Source organism: Monodon monoceros, unplaced genomic scaffold (assembly GCF_005190385.1).
Source record: "Monodon monoceros isolate NGI ecotype Baffin Bay Population unplaced genomic scaffold, NGI_Narwhal_1 Super_Scaffold_1, whole genome shotgun sequence".
Lineage (NCBI taxonomy): Eukaryota > Metazoa > Chordata > Mammalia > Artiodactyla > Monodontidae > Monodon > Monodon monoceros.
The window spans coordinates 29,447,870-29,466,176 of NW_021703765.1; the positions used below are offsets into that span (position 1 = coordinate 29,447,870).

General features: G+C 33.4%; 1 protein-coding gene across 2 annotated transcripts; it reads left to right on the forward strand.

Moving 5' to 3' along the window:
- The first annotated feature begins 3,181 nt into the window (after window positions 1-3,181).
- On the forward strand, window positions 3,182-13,111 carry SYT4 (synaptotagmin 4). 2 transcript variants are annotated; one of them, XM_029231202.1, is made up of 4 exons: window positions 3,182-3,425; window positions 6,326-7,140; window positions 8,883-9,003; window positions 10,378-13,111. In XM_029231202.1, the coding sequence occupies exons 1-4, from the start codon at window positions 3,392-3,394 to the stop codon at window positions 10,683-10,685; spliced, it is 1,278 nt and encodes a 425-aa protein (XP_029087035.1). In that variant the 5' UTR covers window positions 3,182-3,391; the 3' UTR covers window positions 10,686-13,111. The 2 variants fall into 2 exon arrangements, with proteins under 2 accessions (XP_029087035.1, XP_029087042.1); XM_029231209.1 differs by having other exon boundaries at window positions 6,380-7,140; window positions 10,378-11,017.
- Window positions 13,112-18,307: the final 5,196 nt, after the last annotated feature.

The following is an 18,307-nucleotide window of genomic DNA, read 5'->3' on the forward strand; positions in this document are numbered from 1 at the left end:
ATGAAGAACAAGATCAATAAAGACAGACTGAATGGGATAGAGAGTGATGGCTGTGGAATAGTGCTGACCAAGTTTGGTAGGAAGTACCAAGTAAAAGAAAAAGAAATATGATTACAATTATGATCTGAAAAGTTTCTGCCCAGTTCTAAAGGAAGGGGTATTTTCTCTATGGTCTGTAATCTCCATGACAGCAAGGATCATTTTTATCATCTTGACCAGCATAAATCCACTACTTAGGTAAAACCTAGGAGGTATTACATATTTCATAAGGGTGTGTTGAAAGAAGAAAAGAAGAAAGGAAGAAAGTTTATTGGCTTTTTTTTTTTTTTTTGGTTTAAGCTAATGAGTTTTTCACTCATGAGCCATCAAAGCCCAATTTAGCTTGGTACAGAGTAAGTGCGGAATAGTTTGAAGAAAAACAAATATAGAACTTGTGCATGTGAAGGGATTTCTGTAATACCAATTGGGAAAGGATTTGTCTTGTAGAATTTTGACTTGGGTATGCTTGTAATACAAATCTATTCCTTTAACATTAGAGCTAGCATTCTTAATAGAATGATATGGAACATTAAAACCATTATCCATTATCATATACTTCATTCTACTCTACCTGTAGACCAGTAAAATGCCTTTGTATTACTAATCTGTGTATTACTAAAGATTACTGAATAATGAAGATCATTGCAACATTTTCAAAACTTTTTGAAATTTTATTTTGCTTAGCAGGAAGTTCTAAACACATCCACCAATAATATTTTTAAGAAAAGAAATAGAGAAAATATAGACTAAATTATATAATTAATAAGCCATAAAAATAAAGTTTAAAAATTAAACTATATATTAAATAGAAATAAGAAAAATAAGTAAAATTAATAAAAATGATCATGTAATTATTTAACAATAATCTTTAAAATCAACTGGATTTCTTAAGGCCAAATTGAATTCAAGTGTTCTGCTCATTGTTTCTCAAAATATCTATACATATTTGCAATCAGAAATAAAATAGGGTAAACGCTGAAGCACTTCAACAGTCAAAGAATCACTTTGAAGTAAACAATGCCACTTGTACAGATGCGTTTGTTTCTCAGGGCAGGAACTTGCTTGAGACTGTGTGTTTTGGGTGGCAATAAGGTGGTTACCTAGCAACTACCCCTCCTCCCAAATCAATGCTGCAAGAGTGGTATTGTTTACGTCAGCGAATTGATTACTTGTTTGCTGGATCTAAAGAGAATGTAATACAGTGGTAGGGTGTGAATCTCAATCACAAGAAACTTACAGGTTTTTTCTCTACATTGGGTCAACTTCCCACTCCTCATCTGGTGCTGCTGGAAGTTTGTTTAAAGAGATTAGATAATGGATAATATGCTATGCATCATATGAAAATGAGGGAAACATCTGACATTTTAATTAATAATATTTATTTTCAGTTTGCTTTTAAAGCAAACAATGAAAGGGTTACTATATCCATAATAGCATTAGCTCTGGGCAAGAGGTAATTTTATCACAATGTGTCCTCAGAAATGAGACAGCCCAGGGTAAGGTGGGGTTCTGTAGAAACAGAGTTTAACCAATCTAGACAGGTTTTGGATGATAGCATTTTACCACCTGAAGGTAAAATTAATGAGATATTAATTTATATAGAACACATATATAAGGTACTTATGTTTACAAGTGAGTATAACCGTATGTAGAAATAACTTAGCTAGAAAACATATTTTAGTAAACGTCACACCATATATTTTGTTTACCTGCGATACATATCACAAAAAAATGCCACTCTCTCTTTCATCTGTCTAATGGATATTTATTCATAGGGACAATCTCACCAGTGCATGCAAAATCAAGAAAGCAAGTAATCTGAATGAAATGGAAAGATGAGGACAGAAAACACAGATTTTGCCTATGGAAAAATTGAATACAGTAAGTTAGTTTATATGTTTTCATAGCAGGAAGATATAAGCTAAAGAAAAAATCTGTTAAAAGAATGCTAAAATGCCAAGTATGTGGGAGTGAGTAGAAAGGGAAAGAAGAGGGACATAGGTTTATAAAATTTTCCATGATGTAAAAGACTGAAGCCAATTTCTCCCCAGACACAGTCCTGACGTTCAGAGCAGCTGCTTGCCAGTATGCAGGAAACTGTCACTTGTACAGTAGCTTTACGGACTCACCCCATACCCATTCTTCCCCCATCCCAGCACACACTGAATGTCATTTGCTCACTGAGCTCCAGAGAAGAGGAATTCTTTGCGGACCAAGTTACAGCCTCAGTTCTCTTCTGGAAAATTGCTAATGCTTGTTTTAAAAAGTCACACTCTTCAGACTAAAATTAATCAGAATCTGACACCGTATTTTCTGAGTTCCTCAACCCTGGGAATATCATCAGTTCAGAAAAACTATATTTTCCTTTGAAAATAACCAATAATTATCAATGTCATTTTAGATTTCAGTATGATTCTTGTAACCATTTTCCACAAACATATTAGACTTTTAACCAGAAATAACATTGCAAAAACAATCTCATTATATGTAAAGTCAAAACTGAGTTGGAATACAGAAGGGATTATTCCCATCTGTCCCTAAGTACTTTAAGTGGTCCAATGTCAGATATTAAAGGAAGAGAGCTAAGAGACACATTGAGCAACAGAATCAACAAAATGTTTAGACTAATAATTTATTAGAAAATAAGTGATAATGATAGGAAAACTGTTATCTTATTTCAAATGGATCAATGTGCAGTGAGGTTTTTTTCTAATATAGGTATAATATGTCAAACAAAAATTTAAATAGCAAGAAAATATAGATTTGCATTTTACAGTGGATCACTGATGCAGAAATTTCTCTTTTTACTCTGTCCTCAAATCGCCTCTGTAAATTATATTATTCTGATAACACAGACACATTTTTATTGATCTAGATGATCAGATTTTATATCAGGAATTGACATCGATGAGTTTCGAGACATCTCTATGTACCTCTGAGCCCTCACAGAATAGAAAATGTAGTCCAACAGTTAAAATAATTGATGAATGTGTGTTGAATTCTCAGGAGGGAAGGGAAGAAGAAAGAATGAAGGGTAGAGGAGAGGCTTGGAGGAGGGAGGTGCTGATTTCAACCCTGTAGCGTCAGGATTGCGTCAATTCGGGTTTCAGCCACCTCTAGAGTCTCAGAGACAAGCGTCTCTGAAGAGCCAAAACAGGAAGAGGGGTGGCAAATCACTGTGCGAGGGCGAGTGGATCTCCCTCTTTGCCTCCTCCCTATTCCAGGCTTAGGTCCCCTGAGCTTTGCGCCGTTGTTTTCAGCATTAGGAAAAGCCCTGTCGCTTCACATCCAGGCAAGTGAACCAAGATAGGGAGTTTCCGTTCAGCACCTCGGACAGAATACGCAGCAAAAAATGGCTCCTATCGCTACCAGCCGGGAAGAATTTGGTAAGCAAGTTACTCCGCTTATAACTGCGGTTGTTCCTTAAATACTCTGGGGTGATGTGTTTTGTGTGTGTGTGTGTATGTGTGTGTGTGTGTGTGTGTGTGCGCGCGTGTGCGCGCGTGTGTGTGTGTGTTCGCGGGATGTTGAACATAGATTTCCCAGGTAGAAAAATGAGAACTGTAAAAGGGCAATAGTGGCTTATCTCTGTGGTTTCTCCCTTCCTTGATATCTTTCTCCTTAAAATTGCTTTCTGCCAGGGCGATTTTACATCCAAGAAGTTCCTAATCATTCAGGTAGCGCTGTAAATTGCAGCACGCGCTAAGTAAAGAGGTCTGTTTTCTTGTTGGTGTCATTAATTCTGCAGGTGATTTCTATTTGTACATAAACCTGTATTTATCTTATTGGAGGAAGCCAGATGTTTCTGTGATTATATAAGGGCTTGATCTTGGTATAAAATAACTTGAACATTGGGCATTTAGAATGTATATTGTATTGCAGAGTGTACCATAATGTATTTTTTTCTCTGCTATGTTTTTGTTGTATCCTTGAAATATTTTGCTAACGAAAGACACAGAATCCTATGATACTAGGGTTAAAGGGATATTCAAAATTAACTAGCTGAGCCCATTCCATTTCACAGGAGAGGTAACTGGAGTCCAGAGAGATAAGGGAAATTTTGCAAGTCAGTTAGCTAAAAGCTACTGGAAACTATACTTAGGACTTATATTTTCCTGTTCAATTTCCCTTTTCCTATAACAGATTTTAGCACCATTACTCTCCTCTTTTTCAGTAAAAAAAGAAAAGGAAAAAAATCAGATGTACTTCTTCAAATAGAAAAGTAGTATTTTTAGGTCCCATTATATTCCAAAGGCAAGAGATTTGAGTTTTACTTTACGTGTATTTGGAAATATCAGGGAATTTATAGAAGTTTGTTATGAAACTGAGTGGAATGACTGAGATCTTTGCTCTCAAAAGCTTAGGACCTTAACAGTAGAGAATACACAGGGAGTACATGAGCCCTTCTATATTATATTGAATATTTTGCCATTTGACATGAATATTAAACACAGAAAATTTGTGATATTATATTCAGAAATGAATTTGTTTCACAGCTGTCCATTTGAGTGATTGAGTTTATATTGTTGTGATATGATATGTATTCCCAATTTCTGACTTGAAAATCAGAAAAATATTTGAGTACTGAGGAATTTTCATAGGCTATGCTAGTTAAAAATATGTTCTAGTGTTGGCATTGTTTATTTAGGAAAAAATTATTTTCTATTCCTTTTTAAAAAATTATTCTTCCTGCATTGACTAAAGAATCAAGAATAGTTCATGACTTTGCTTTTGCTCCCTGGCCTTGGATTATTAGGTAGTCCAGGAGTGTTTTTTTTTTTTTTTTCTTCTCTTCACAAAGACTTAAATAGAAGGAAAAATTGAAAAGCTGGTACTAAGTTTAGCTGATGATCTTTAGCTCTCACCTCATTCTTCTTCTGTAGCATTCCCTGCTTTTTCTATCTGGGAAATTCAAAGTTCACCTTTATACAATTCAGTTCTTTAATATAATTAAACTACAGAATTTTTTGTTGTTGTATTTGCTTTTTTATTTTCTTAGGCATTTTTGCTCTTGTCATTTCTTAATCTTATATTATTTGAGTTCAGTTTTGTGATTATGAAGTAGATAGGCAGAAGTTTGGGGGATTAGGGAGGGGAGAAACAAAAGATTGTTCTTTCAAGGTTAGTTAAACAAGCCTTAACCCTTTCCTGACTGGAACTTTTAACTTTATTATTCACTATTTGGGATTTAAAAATAGACTGGAATGGAGCTAAGGCAGATATTATAACGTTAATTATATTAGTTTTGATTATATTAAACATCGACTCAACTGATGCACTGTGTCCAGATATAGTAATACTGCTTTTACTTACACAGTGTTACTTATTATTTGTTGGAGAATATACTTACATATGTAACATGATGAACTTATTATATGTTGGAGAATATACTTACATATGGAACATGATGAGCTTCATGCATAATCAGTGTTACCTAATGTCAGTAATTTAATGTGTCCTCATTCAAGGAACAAATGCCAGTTTCAATTTGATTGCCATGTGGAAATGTGCTAGGAAAAAATCAGTTATGGATAAAACTGAACTCTAAATTATCTCTACACACTCTTCTCATTACATGTTAAAGAATGATAATTCATTTATAACCATTGTTTGGGTTTTATCCTTTTTAGGTAATTAATTTGTACTTTGGATGATTCAGTGTTTGAAGAATTTTGGGTCAGCATATGAGTTTGTAGTCTTATGTTGTATACTATTAATAAACTGTTCATATTTTTGTTCTTTTTTCCCTAATATGTGTACATTTCTTTTACCACTGTTCTATAATTTGGATGGAAATTATTAATGACTTTGTAACAACTGAAGACAATTTTCCATAATTTCTGTCAGTATTTGAAGAATATGCACTTAGAGGTACATAGTAAGAATTGTTGTTTCTGGAAACCCTCAAAATGTCAATGAAAACATAATGAAATTAATACTGACTCACCATGCTGTAGTTGACTCATGTTATCTGAGAAAACGAAGGTAGGTCAGGGTCATTTAGCATTCTCCCATCCCTGGCCCAGCCCCAGTTTCATCTTTTCATTTTTTTGTGAAAAATTACTACAATGAAGGATTTTCTATCATACTGTATTTATTCTTTATGTGTTACAAATGTGTTTATTCCTGAAAGTGACATGAAATAGGTACATAATTCACCCAGAACAGTTGGAAAGCAATTCAATCTGTGCAACCTACAGCAACTGCCAGCTTTAGGATGCTTTTCAAATAGGGTGTCTCCAACTCTGCCCAATTAATGCATGTTATTGGTCATTTGATTTTTCAGATGAAATCCCCACAGTGGTGGGGATCTTCAGTGCATTTGGCCTGGTCTTCACAGTCTCTCTGTTTGCATGGATCTGCTGTCAGAGAAAATCATCCAAATCTAACAAGACTCCTCCATATAAGTTTGTGCATGTGCTAAAGGGAGTTGATATTTATCCTGAAAACCTAAACAGCAAAAAGAAGTTTGGAGCAGATGAGAAAAATGAAGTAAAGAATAAACCAGCTGGGCCAAAGAATTCTTTGCGTCTTGATCTTGAGAAGAGAGATCTAAATGGCAATTTTCCCAAAACAAACCTCAAAGCTGGCAGTCCTTCTGACCTGGAGAATGTGACCCCAAAGCTCTTTTCGGAAGGGGAAAAAGAAGCAGTTTCCCCTGATAGCTTAAAGTCCAGCACTTCTCTTACTTCAGATGAGAAACAAGAGAAGCTGGGAACCCTCTTCTTCTCCTTAGAGTATAACTTTGAGAAGAAAACATTTGTGGTAAATATTAAAGAAGCCCGTGGCTTGCCAGCCATGGATGAGCAGTCGATGACCTCTGATCCATACATCAAAATGATGATTCTCCCAGAGAAGAAGCATAAAGTGAAAACCAGAGTTCTGAGAAAGACCTTGGACCCAGCTTTTGATGAGACCTTTACATTCTATGGAATACCCTACACCCAGATCCAAGAGTTGGCCTTGCACTTCACAATCTTGAGTTTTGATAGGTTTTCAAGAGATGATATAATTGGAGAAGTCCTTATTCCTCTCACAGGAATTGAATTAACTGATGGAAAAAAGTTAATGAACAGAGAGATTATCAAGAGAAATGTTAGGGTAATTCATTTTTAGTGCTTAACATATTTATAAACAATCTTTTCTGTAGCTTTTTTGTATCTAGGGGAGTTTTATTAAAATGATGTCTTATACATATTATCTTTACCATGTTTAACTATTATTAATCATAATCAAATGAGGAGCAGGGGGATAGAGTAGATGAAAGAAATTTTAACCCACAACTGAAATGCATAAAGTATCTTAATGATATAAAATAAAAAGGAATCCTTTATGGATTTATTTAAATATAATTTATATAAATATTTTTATTAATTTCTGTCACAAGTATTTTGACTAAGATTGCCACTAAAATGCAGACAAATATTTCTTATAAGAAAGTTAAAAATATATTTCAATGTCAACATAATTGAAATTGAAAATTAAGTCAGTTCATTTTGAGTATTTGAAGTTCTAATGACTTCATAGAATTGCTTTTTAAGGAAAAGATATCTCATTATATTGAATTACAAATATTCACCTTTATGTTGTATAACAGGAAGTGAGTTACTCGGCCTTTGCAGTTATGCTACTTTGGTAGTTCTGGAATTATTAGAAAATGATAAGACATCAATTAATCAAATTTAAATGTATTTTCCCTTTAAATATGGAGCTCATTTGATTCCAGTTGTGGTATTTCAGAATAACTGGTGTTTATAAGGCATAATTCTATAGAATACCATAAAGTTTGTTCTGACCACATCTTCACCTTTTTCTGTTGAAATTAATGAAAGTCAAGATCAAGAAATATTAAGTAGTTTGAGTCACCTAACTGTTTAGTGGCACAGTGGGAATAAAGATTTGTTCCCTACTCTTATTCTTCTTGGAGTGCTTGTTCATACAGTTACCCCATGTCAGCTTTTATATAAATACATATTGAAGTTTTAGGAGCTCTGGGCAACCATCATTCTTAGTTATACCAAGTTTACTTTTTGTTGCTTTCAGTTAGAACTTGTACCTTGAGTTCTTGGTCATCTTATCTAATGTTAAAGTAAAAATAAGATCTAAGTATTATGCAAAGAAAAACCCTATGATACTATTCAGAGACAAAACATTAAATATTCTGAATCAATTCTCTCCAATATTTAATTCATTCCTTGGATTAAAGGAGGACTCTGGGTGTGGTGGGAGAAGAGAATTTTAACTCCATCAGTCCTCTGTGCTAAGAGAGTGGTGGGTGTCAGACTAAATTTCAGGTTTTCTGAATTCAAATTCTAATAATGTCTGTGCTAAAGAATTTGAAATCAAATCAAACTTGAGTCACTTTACCATATACATCCATTCAAATAATTACATAATTTTCATTACCATTAATAACTTCAAAAAGTGGAGAGTTAATTAAAAAGCAAAAACTAAAAATACCTCTGTGTAAGATATATTTTAAATATCCCCCTTTAAAACATTTCTAGTAATGGGTGTGGCTAACTCATTACGAATTTTAACATTCTGTAGTACCTAAAAAGACCACAAGATGGCAGGTAGTTGTTTTAGAAGGTGATGGTACTGCACAAAAGCTTTTAGTTACTCTTTGATTCTTTAGCATATTAAAGTTAAATAAGTAGGAAAATTACAGTTAAATAACAATGCTATTATAGTGCTTTAAAAATTAATATAAGTATAAATTTCAAAACTAAAGAATAATAAAAACATATTTATCTCATATCTCTCTTTGTTTAGAAGTCTTCAGGACGTGGTGAGTTAAAGAATAATAAAAACATATTTATCTCATATCTCTCTTTGTTTAGAAGTCTTCAGGACGTGGTGAGTTACTGATCTCTCTCTGCTATCAGTCCATCACAAATACTCTCACTGTGGTTGTTTTAAAAGCTCGGCACCTGCCTAAATCTGATGTGTCTGGACTTTCAGGTAAGAATGTTTTTGAAAAATTCAGGCTCAGTGTAGAAATGAGCAATATATTGGGCAAAATAGTTAACAACTAACATTGGACTATGATTTAGATTCACCCTTTATTCACAATCACAAATTATGTGATTGTTTTTGTTTCTCATTTTATGGAATAAATGTGTGAGCCAAGGCCATTATCAAGAAGAAGAAAACTGCATAGTTCTAAGATCCAATACAAAGTTAGTATGTCATAGATGTCTGACTGAATGGAGTTGAAGCAGAAAGCAGTGATAAATGCAGAAGTGAGGCCATTGCCAAAAACACAGTGATGGAAATAAAATTAAGGTTTAGGAAAAGTTCTTAATTTTACTATTTTAAATGAGCCTGCCTACCCTTACATTTCTATTATTTTTATTATCTTTCCTTTAATTCCTTATGTGTCTGTTGTCTGCTTTAAGAATTAGCTTTTAGTTTTGTGACTAATTTTTACTAAAAAAAAAAAATTGCCATATAGTACAATGAGAAAGAGCATATGACCTATGGTTTAAAACGATCTGAGTTCAAATCCTAACCCTTCCATTTCTTAGCATCGTAACATTGGGTATGTTCCTTAAACTCTATACAAACTGGATATAATAGTACTTACCTTGAAGGAGATTATGAGGTCTGGAAATATATATTTCATTAAATATCATCCAGTGCTATTATTAGTTGTAGTTTTATTATTAGATAATGGAGATTAAAAACATGTTCTCAAAGATTTAGGTTAGGAAGTTAAAATGACTCATGCAACCAGAAAAGGGCAAAATAATATAATTAAATGTGTGATAAAGTAACATGATCTTTAAATTCACAGGATACAAGTGACACAGGAAATATCAATACTGGGTAACAGGAAACAAACACAGCAAGTGGTTAAAGAACCACAAAAAAATTAAAGCCAAAAATGGCACTGCCATTGTGAATTCTAAATGCCCATTCCCCCATTCAAAAGAGAAAGCCCATGCTCAGAGAATTAGTGAGATTTATCCAAAGTCATACAACTCAATAAAGATAGATGTTGTGTAACATTTTTTCCTTCTATTCCATTCTCTGGAATGAATTATTAGTAATCAGAATGTGTCATTAGAACATTCTATTTTCTTCCACTTTATGTTATCTCTTCATCTTTCCATTACAGTTCTTTCCCGTCCTCCACTATCTCTTATGTTGTACATTCTTACTTATTTTCAATTTATTGACAATAGAGAATCCAAGCTTTATCCATGTTTTCACTTTGTTCTGACTCATATTCGTTATAATCACATTTTATTAGCATCTCTAAGGCACAATTATCTTGAGATCAGCTTTCCCGCCAAGTCTTGTCAGTACAATCTGTGTTGTTTCCCATTGCAGATCCCTATGTCAAAGTGAACCTGTACCATGCCAAAAAGAGAATCTCCAAAAAGAAGACTCATGTGAAGAAATGCACCCCCAATGCAGTGTTCAATGAACTGTTTGTCTTTGACATTCCCTGTGAGGGTCTTGAAGAGATAAGTGTTGAATTTCTGGTTTTGGATTCTGAAAGGGGATCCCAAAATGAGGTAATTGGGCGGTTGGTCCTGGGAGCAGCAGCAGAAGGAGCCAGTGGAGAGCACTGGAAGGAGATTTGTGACTATCCCAGGAGACAAATTGCCAAGTGGCATGTGCTCTGTGATGGTTAGCATCCTAGCCAAGATGAGTTGGAACTTAATGATTTTTTCTAGGCAAGAAGAAATTTTCTTTCTTTCTTTTTTCTGATACATGATTGCAAGCTTGTGAAAGCTTTTTTGTTGTTGTTGTTAGAAATGTATTGAATTATCAGACCAGAAAGTAACTGTAAATGTGTATCATGATAATTTACTCTTTATTAGAGAAGTTGGATAAATTTTCATAAGATATTCAATTTCCCCTGAAGGTTACCAGTTATATAAATAAGAGTAGCCAAACATTTTAGGAATACTGCTCTGCAGTCCTGAGTTATGGCTGTGGTGATGATCTCATTGGAGCATGTCACTGGAAGTCAATGTGGTTTTTAGGATTTAGAAATGAAAAGCAGGTCTTCTCTTATGAAAATTCATCCATTGTTCATCAACTGGGGAAATCAATTTTTCTTTAAACCCAATGATATTAAAGAAATGTTCTCTAGATTATTTTATTAATTATGTCATGTGCAAATGGTCGTCCTGCATATAAAAGTACATGATTATTTCTTTTTGGTCTGTAATTATTTGACACAATTTTATCATAAGAAGGGTAACTTAGGTTTGTTGAAAAAAAAAAGTGAACAAAACGAGAAATCATTTTATCAAAGGGCTGAGTTGAGAATACTATAGCCGAAATATGCTTTCCCCTCCCTAAGTTTACATGTGAGTCAAAAATAAAATATAATCTCACATAAGAACCATGGCCTTGAATTATTCACTGCTTGTGACAAATGTCAATGTGGCCTAAGAAAGCCCTATATACTTTTGTGAAGTTGCTGAGTTAACTAGCGGGTAAAGAAATAAACTTCAGTGAGAAATCCAGTTAGAAATGCTGTTTTCTTATAGGAAATATATATAGTATGCAAGTGTACATTCAAGGTTATCCCTTGAACACAGAAAGGGCATTGGTAACCAAGTCTTCATTCAGCTTGTTCTCCCCCAGAGAGGACTAAGCTACTATTTGAAAAGAAATGAAGACAAAAATGTTGTGAAGTTGTAATCATCGCTGGATAGAAAGTGTTGCTTAACCCAACAAACTAATAAAAAATAGTTACATGGCAAGCCTAATATACTTTATATATGTTCATACATAATATATTTAGGCTGTCAAATTAGCACAAGTATGTTTCACTATCTTTTCTAGGCTAATTTGTCTTGAGCTGTTGTCTGTTGACCAGTTTATAAACCTGTATCTTATACATATTTCCAGTGCCAGGGCTCTGAAATTCATTAAAAATCCATTAAACCCTGTGATTATTTGGAAAGAATTTACTTGAGGTAATGTCACTGTATTTGAGTTTTTAGAAAAGTATGACTGAAACTCAGGTACAGTTGAATTTTAAATATGCAAGTTAGAAATGAAGTCTACTGAAAAATTTACATTTTGAGTCAGGTTTTGTGTCAGTGCTTTAGCAGTTTTTGAGAATGTGTTTGATATCACAGTGTTTGTAAAATCTATGACAAAGCATTTTCAAAACAACTTATACATGCTTTTTATGACTATTCCTAATGTAAAAAAAATGCTTTACACTCTATATACAAAGATTTAAATCAACCTCTCTTCTTGTGCTTTAAGATGATTTGGGGATTAAACAAGAATATTGTCCAATCATCATCTTCATGCCATCACAAAGTCAACTCATAGCATCTTGGTCCACTCAGTATTTCTGTGAAAGCAATGTGAAATGAATTTTAGTCAGTATATGGTTTGGGGGAGTCATATGGCCTTTTAATATTTGTATATTTGGTATCATGGGTCAAGGAATATAATATATTTTGAAGCTCTGAAACATTGTAAGAAGTCAACCCTAAGTATCCTTCAGAGCTGCCAGAAGTTAATGACGGTACCAAGCAAAGTATTGTTGTTGGAGGAGGGTGAATTTGTTTTTTTAGGGGAACAATGAAACCAAGAACAAATAATTACAAAATTACAATAACTAGTTTGTAAATAGTTTTTAGTTCTTAAAATTTAAAGTGTTTTTCGGTGTGAAAAGTTGAGTAAAACTATTTGCAACTGCTGCTAAGAAAAGAAAGAAGAAAAACTAGAAAGGAATTGAAACAGGCAGGGGAATAGTGATCTCATCATTTTCTGAAAATTGTACTGTTTTATATTGTATTACAATATCTGTGTGAATATCTTGAATTCTGTTACACATTTTGCCCTGTATTAAACATGTAAATTAATTGTTTGTCTGATTAGCGAATCTAACCACCCTAATGGAGAGGTATCCATATTTGAAGAACTGTGTAACTCAGTAACTGGTTTTTCCTGATGTTGTAACTTAATAGAAGTGATTTGGGAGGAAGCATGGTATATGAGATGGTGTCTGTTCTTTCGTGCCAGCTTTGTATGATGTTTGTAAGATCATGTTATATGACGTGAATAAATGGCTGCTTTTGACCAACCCATTTCAACTCAAAGTTTTCTTTAATGGATTAATGGATTCTCTTATTTCTTTCTAAGCTCTCGAGTTTCCTTAATAGATCATCTGGCATATATTAAGAAATATAAAGATTCAACACAAAGATCTTCCACATATCTTGTTGTAGTTTGCTTAATCCTCATAACACTCATCCAGGAAAGATATTATTCCTATTCAGAAGCAAACCTGAGACTCAAGGAGCTTTGGCAATTGACTCAAGTACACATGGATGGTATGTGAATAGATTTCATTGCATACCTCACTCTTCTCTCTATGCCAGGCCACTCTCCTCCAGGGATCCTAATCAATTGGCTCTGCTAGATTCTTAAAATGTTTCATGCCCACATTCTTGGACTTTTCCTTTCTATATTGTGGTCACTTTTCCATATTTTATTTACCACTTTTTATAAAACATCTTTATTGGAGTATAATTGCTTTACAACGGTGTGTTAGTTTACCATTTTTACCATTTTTCATCACAACTTTTAATTTATTCTTCCTTTTATTGTCTTTCATGATCTTCTTTCTCACTTTAGTCTCTTTCATTACCTATTTTATATTACTGTCTTTTTCATTTTTCCTATATCCTTGCATTGGATAGATTTATTTAGTAAAATGGAGTTGAAATGGAAGTCTTTATTTCTTCTTAAAGATGTAGGAAAAACAGACCCAGAACATCTGCAATGTTTCCATCAGACACCAGCTAAGGTAAATGGGAACTATGGGATCCACCACCAGGAGGATCAGCCATTTTTTACAGCACAAATCTATGTGGACGTGTTCTGTATTATCACACTTGGCAAAACAACCTTGCAAATGGTTGCAATCAAAATCTGCTGCCATTGTATTTTTGTTTTAAACCATATTAATTGTATTAAGACTGTGCACAGGTATGTTAAAAGAGTTGGTCATTACATTTAAGTGCTTAAATATATTTTAGACCTCCCTGCCAAAAGTAACCAGACACTGAAGAGATATTCTAAGGGAATTAGTTATTAAGGAAATGTTAATTAAAACCACAATGAGATACCACTGCACACCTTATTACAATGGCTAAAATCAAAAAGTTTGAACATGACAAGTGTTGGTGATTTGGAGGAATACTCCTACACTGATCTACACTACTGGTGGGAATATAAAATGTATAGCTGCTTTGAGAAACAAGTAGTCAGTTTCTTAAAAAGTTAAATATACAACTACCAAATGACCCAGTCATTCCACCTCTAGGTATTTACTTAAGAGAAAAGAAAGCATGCATTTGCACAAAGACTCATGCATTAATTTTCATAGAAGCTTTTTTCGTAGTAGCTAAACACTGGATTCAACCTAAATGTTCAACAACAGGTGAATGGATAAATAAATTGTGTTGTATACACAGAATAGAATACTACTTAACAATAAAAAATGAATAAACAATTGGTACATGCAACAACATATGTACTTACAATAATTATGCTGAGTGAAGGAAGCTAGTTATTTTCCCCTGGAACCCCGAAAATGTAGAGTGTATAATGTATGATTTAATTTATCAGAAATGTTTGAAAATGCAAACTTATCTGTAGTGATAGTAAGCAGATCAGTGTTTGCTTGCAATTGGAGTAGGGTGAATGGACATGTGTGAGTGAGCGAGATTAAAAGGGAATTGTAGGAAATTGGAGGTGGGGGGGATGGATGTGTTCATTTTCTTGATTGTGATGATGTTTCCACGGGTATATTCATGTATCAAAATTTTTCAAATTGTGCACTTTAAGTGTGTACAGTTTATTATATGCAAATTATACCTCAATAAAGCTGTTAAGGAAAAAATGTATAAGATAGAAACTATTTATAACTTTTTTTAAGAAAAAGAAATAACAATACTAACATTATTACCAGCGATATTTTTCTGAAAATTAAAAAAAAATTTACATGTGTTGGGAGCAGTTCTTTTTTTCTTAATGTACCTTTCCCCATGAATGTATAGTTGGATGACTGCTTTTTAAAGTCTTTTGTGATGGTTTCTGTGTAATTATACCACCAACTCATTCAAGTAAATTTTTTGATTACTTCTATTTTTAAGAAATTGATTTTTGAATTTAATTTTGATTTATAGTTATATGAAATATTATATTTTATAAAAATAAATTTACAAAACAAAATATATTAACAGAAGCCCATCTATTTCTACACTCAACTATTCCCTCCTCTCCCATACATAATGACATTTAAGTTTTGGGTTAATTCTTCTCATTTTTAATATAAACATATGTAGATATATTCACATTTTTCTGTGTATCAGATGAACAAAAGCATGCTATACAATATATCATGGATATCATTCTCCAGCTGCATATATAGTCCTTACTGATTTTTACAGCTCTATAGTACTCCTTTGCAGCATTACTTTTAAAATATTATTCAGGAAGAAGTATTTACTCTCCCATTGTAAGATAACGCCCTTATAAATAAGAAATGTGTGTTTTATTGATCTTTACATTTTCACTAGTAGCTAGGTTGTACATAGTAAGCTCAATAAATATTTCTTTAACTAAATCAAACTTAATTGATGATTAGATGGGAAAGCATTGTGCAAACCACAATTGTTCAAGAATAGCAGTAGAAAAATTTGTTCCAAATATATAAAAGAATTTGTTGTTGTTGTTGTTATATTGATGTATAGTAGTCCCCCTTCCCCAGGGAATAATTTCCAAGATACACAGTGGATGACAAATCATATATATACTATGTTTTTTTCCTATACATACCTACCTATGATAAAGTTTAACTTATAAATTAGGCATAGTACAAGATTAATAACAATAATTAATAATAAAATAAAACAATTATAACAATAATTGTAATAAAATTTATCTGAATGTGGTCTCTCTCTCACTTGAATCATCTTATTTTACCATATTCACCCTTATTCTTGTGAGGATGTGATAAAATACCTACATGATAAGATGAAGTGAGATGAATGACAGCTATTATTGACCTTCTGATGTTATGTCAAAAGGAGGATCACATGCTTTGAGTGATCCTGGATCACTGAGCTATGACAATGTCAATGGTTGGATGTCAGGAACAGAAGATGTCAAAAGTTGGGAATGCTGGGCAGGATGGAGCTTGATGGTGTGCGATTTCATCACATTACTCAGAACAGAGCACAATTTAAAACTTATAAATTGTTTATTTCTGGAATTTTCCATTTAATATTTTCCGGCTGTGGTTGACTGAGGGTAACTGAAACCAAGGAAAGTGAAACTGCAGATAAGGGGGGGGCTATTGTAATTCATACTATATTAGAAACTATAGAAGTCCAATGTGCTATACATATAATAGACATCCCAAACTTTTTCAAATTAGTTTTGGCGTGAACTGTGTTTCACTGTTTGTTTCTTAAAATTGGATTTATACTCCAGCTTTTAGCATTAAGCTAGTACTAAAGTGATTCTGTATTCCTTGACAGGATGTCATCTGAGGTTAAGGAAAGATCATTTAAAAACAACTAAGAGAAATGCCTATTTAGGTCTTCTGTCCATTTTTGGATTGGGTTGTTTGTTTTGACGATATTCAGCTGAATGAGCTGTTTGTAAATTTTGGAGACTAATCCCTTGTTGGTCGCATCATTTGGGAATATCTTCTCCCATTCTGTGGGTTGTTTTTTGTTTTGTTTATGATTTCCTTTGCTGTGCAAAAACTTCTGAGTTTAATTAGGTTCCATTTGTTTTTTTGTTTCTGTCTTTAGTTCCATTAGTCTGGAAGATGGATTGAAAAAGATCTTGCTGCGATTTCTGTCAGAGAGTGATCTGCTTATGTTTTCCTCTAGGAGTTTTATAATATCTGGTCTTACATTTAGGTCTTTAATCCATTTTGAGCTTATTTTTGTGCATGGTGTTAAAAAATGTTCTAATTCATTTTTTTTACATGTAGCTGTTCAGTTTTCCCAGCACCACTATTTGAAGAGACTCTCTTTCCACCACTGTATAGTATTGCCTCATTTGTCATAGATTACTTGACCATAGGTGTGTGGGTTTATTTCTGGGCTTTCTATCCTGTGCCATTGATCTATGTGTCTATTTTTGTGCCAGTATCTCATTGTTTTGATGACTGCAGCTTTGTAGTATAGTCTGAAGTCAGGGAGTATGATTCCTCCAGCTCTGTTTTTCTTCCTCAAGATTACTTTGGCTATTCAGGGTCTTTTGTGTCTCCAAACAAATTTAAAAATTTTTTGTTCTAATTTTGTGAAAAATGCCATTGGTAATTTGATAGGGATAGCACTAAATCTGTAGATTGCCTTGGGTAATATAGTCATTTTGACAATACTCATTCTTCCAATCCAAGAGCATGGTATATCTTTCCATCTGTTTGTGTCATCTTCCATTTCTTTCATCAGCATCTCATAGTTTTTGCAGTGCAGGTCTTTCGTCTCCTTAGGTAGGTGTTTTATTCTTTTTGATGTGATGGTAAATGAGATTGTTTCTTGAATTTCTCTTTCTGACCTTTCAATGTTAAAGTATAGAAATGCAACAGATTTCTGTGTATTGAGAAAGAAATATCGTATGATATCACTTGTATGTGAAATCTAAAAAGAAATGATACAAATGAAGTTTATTTACAAAATAGAAACACACTCACCAACTTAGAGAATTAACTTATGGTTACCAGGGGGGTTGGTGGGGGGATGCGAATAGTTAGGGATTTGGGGATTGACATGTACACACTGCTATATTTAAAATAAATAACCAGCAAGGACTCACTGTATAGCAGAGGGAACTCTGCTCAATAATATGTGACAACCTAAATAGGAAAATAATTTGAAAAAAAATAGATACATGTATATGTATAACTGAATCACTTTGTTGTACACCTGAAACTAATGCAACATTGTTAATCAACTATACTCCAATATAAAATAAAAAATAAAAAAATAAAAGCAACTAAGATATGAATTTGACTTGAAAATTTACTGTGGATGACTTTAAATTTAACACTGAGGTCATATAGCACACATGAAATATGACCCACTGAAATGCTGAAGTTCATCTAAGCAAAAGATTTTTAAGAACATAGAATTACCAAGGGACCTATTTAGATGGCTGGCACAAAGTCATGTAGAGAGCAATTGGGAAATCACAGCAAGCAAGTAGATGTCCAGGCCTACACCTCAAATGTCCACATGGCTCAGGGAGAGAAGGC

Coding starts and splice junctions, on each gene's coding strand:
- SYT4 (XM_029231202.1), top strand. CDS start 3,392: ATGGCTCCTATCGCTACCAGCCGGGAAGAATTTG. Junction 3,426..6,325: donor TACCAGCCGGGAAGAATTTG/GTAAGCAAGTTA, acceptor TTGATTTTTCAG/ATGAAATCCCCACAGTGGTG. Junction 7,141..8,882: donor TTATCAAGAGAAATGTTAGG/GTAATTCATTTT, acceptor CTCTTTGTTTAG/AAGTCTTCAGGACGTGGTGA.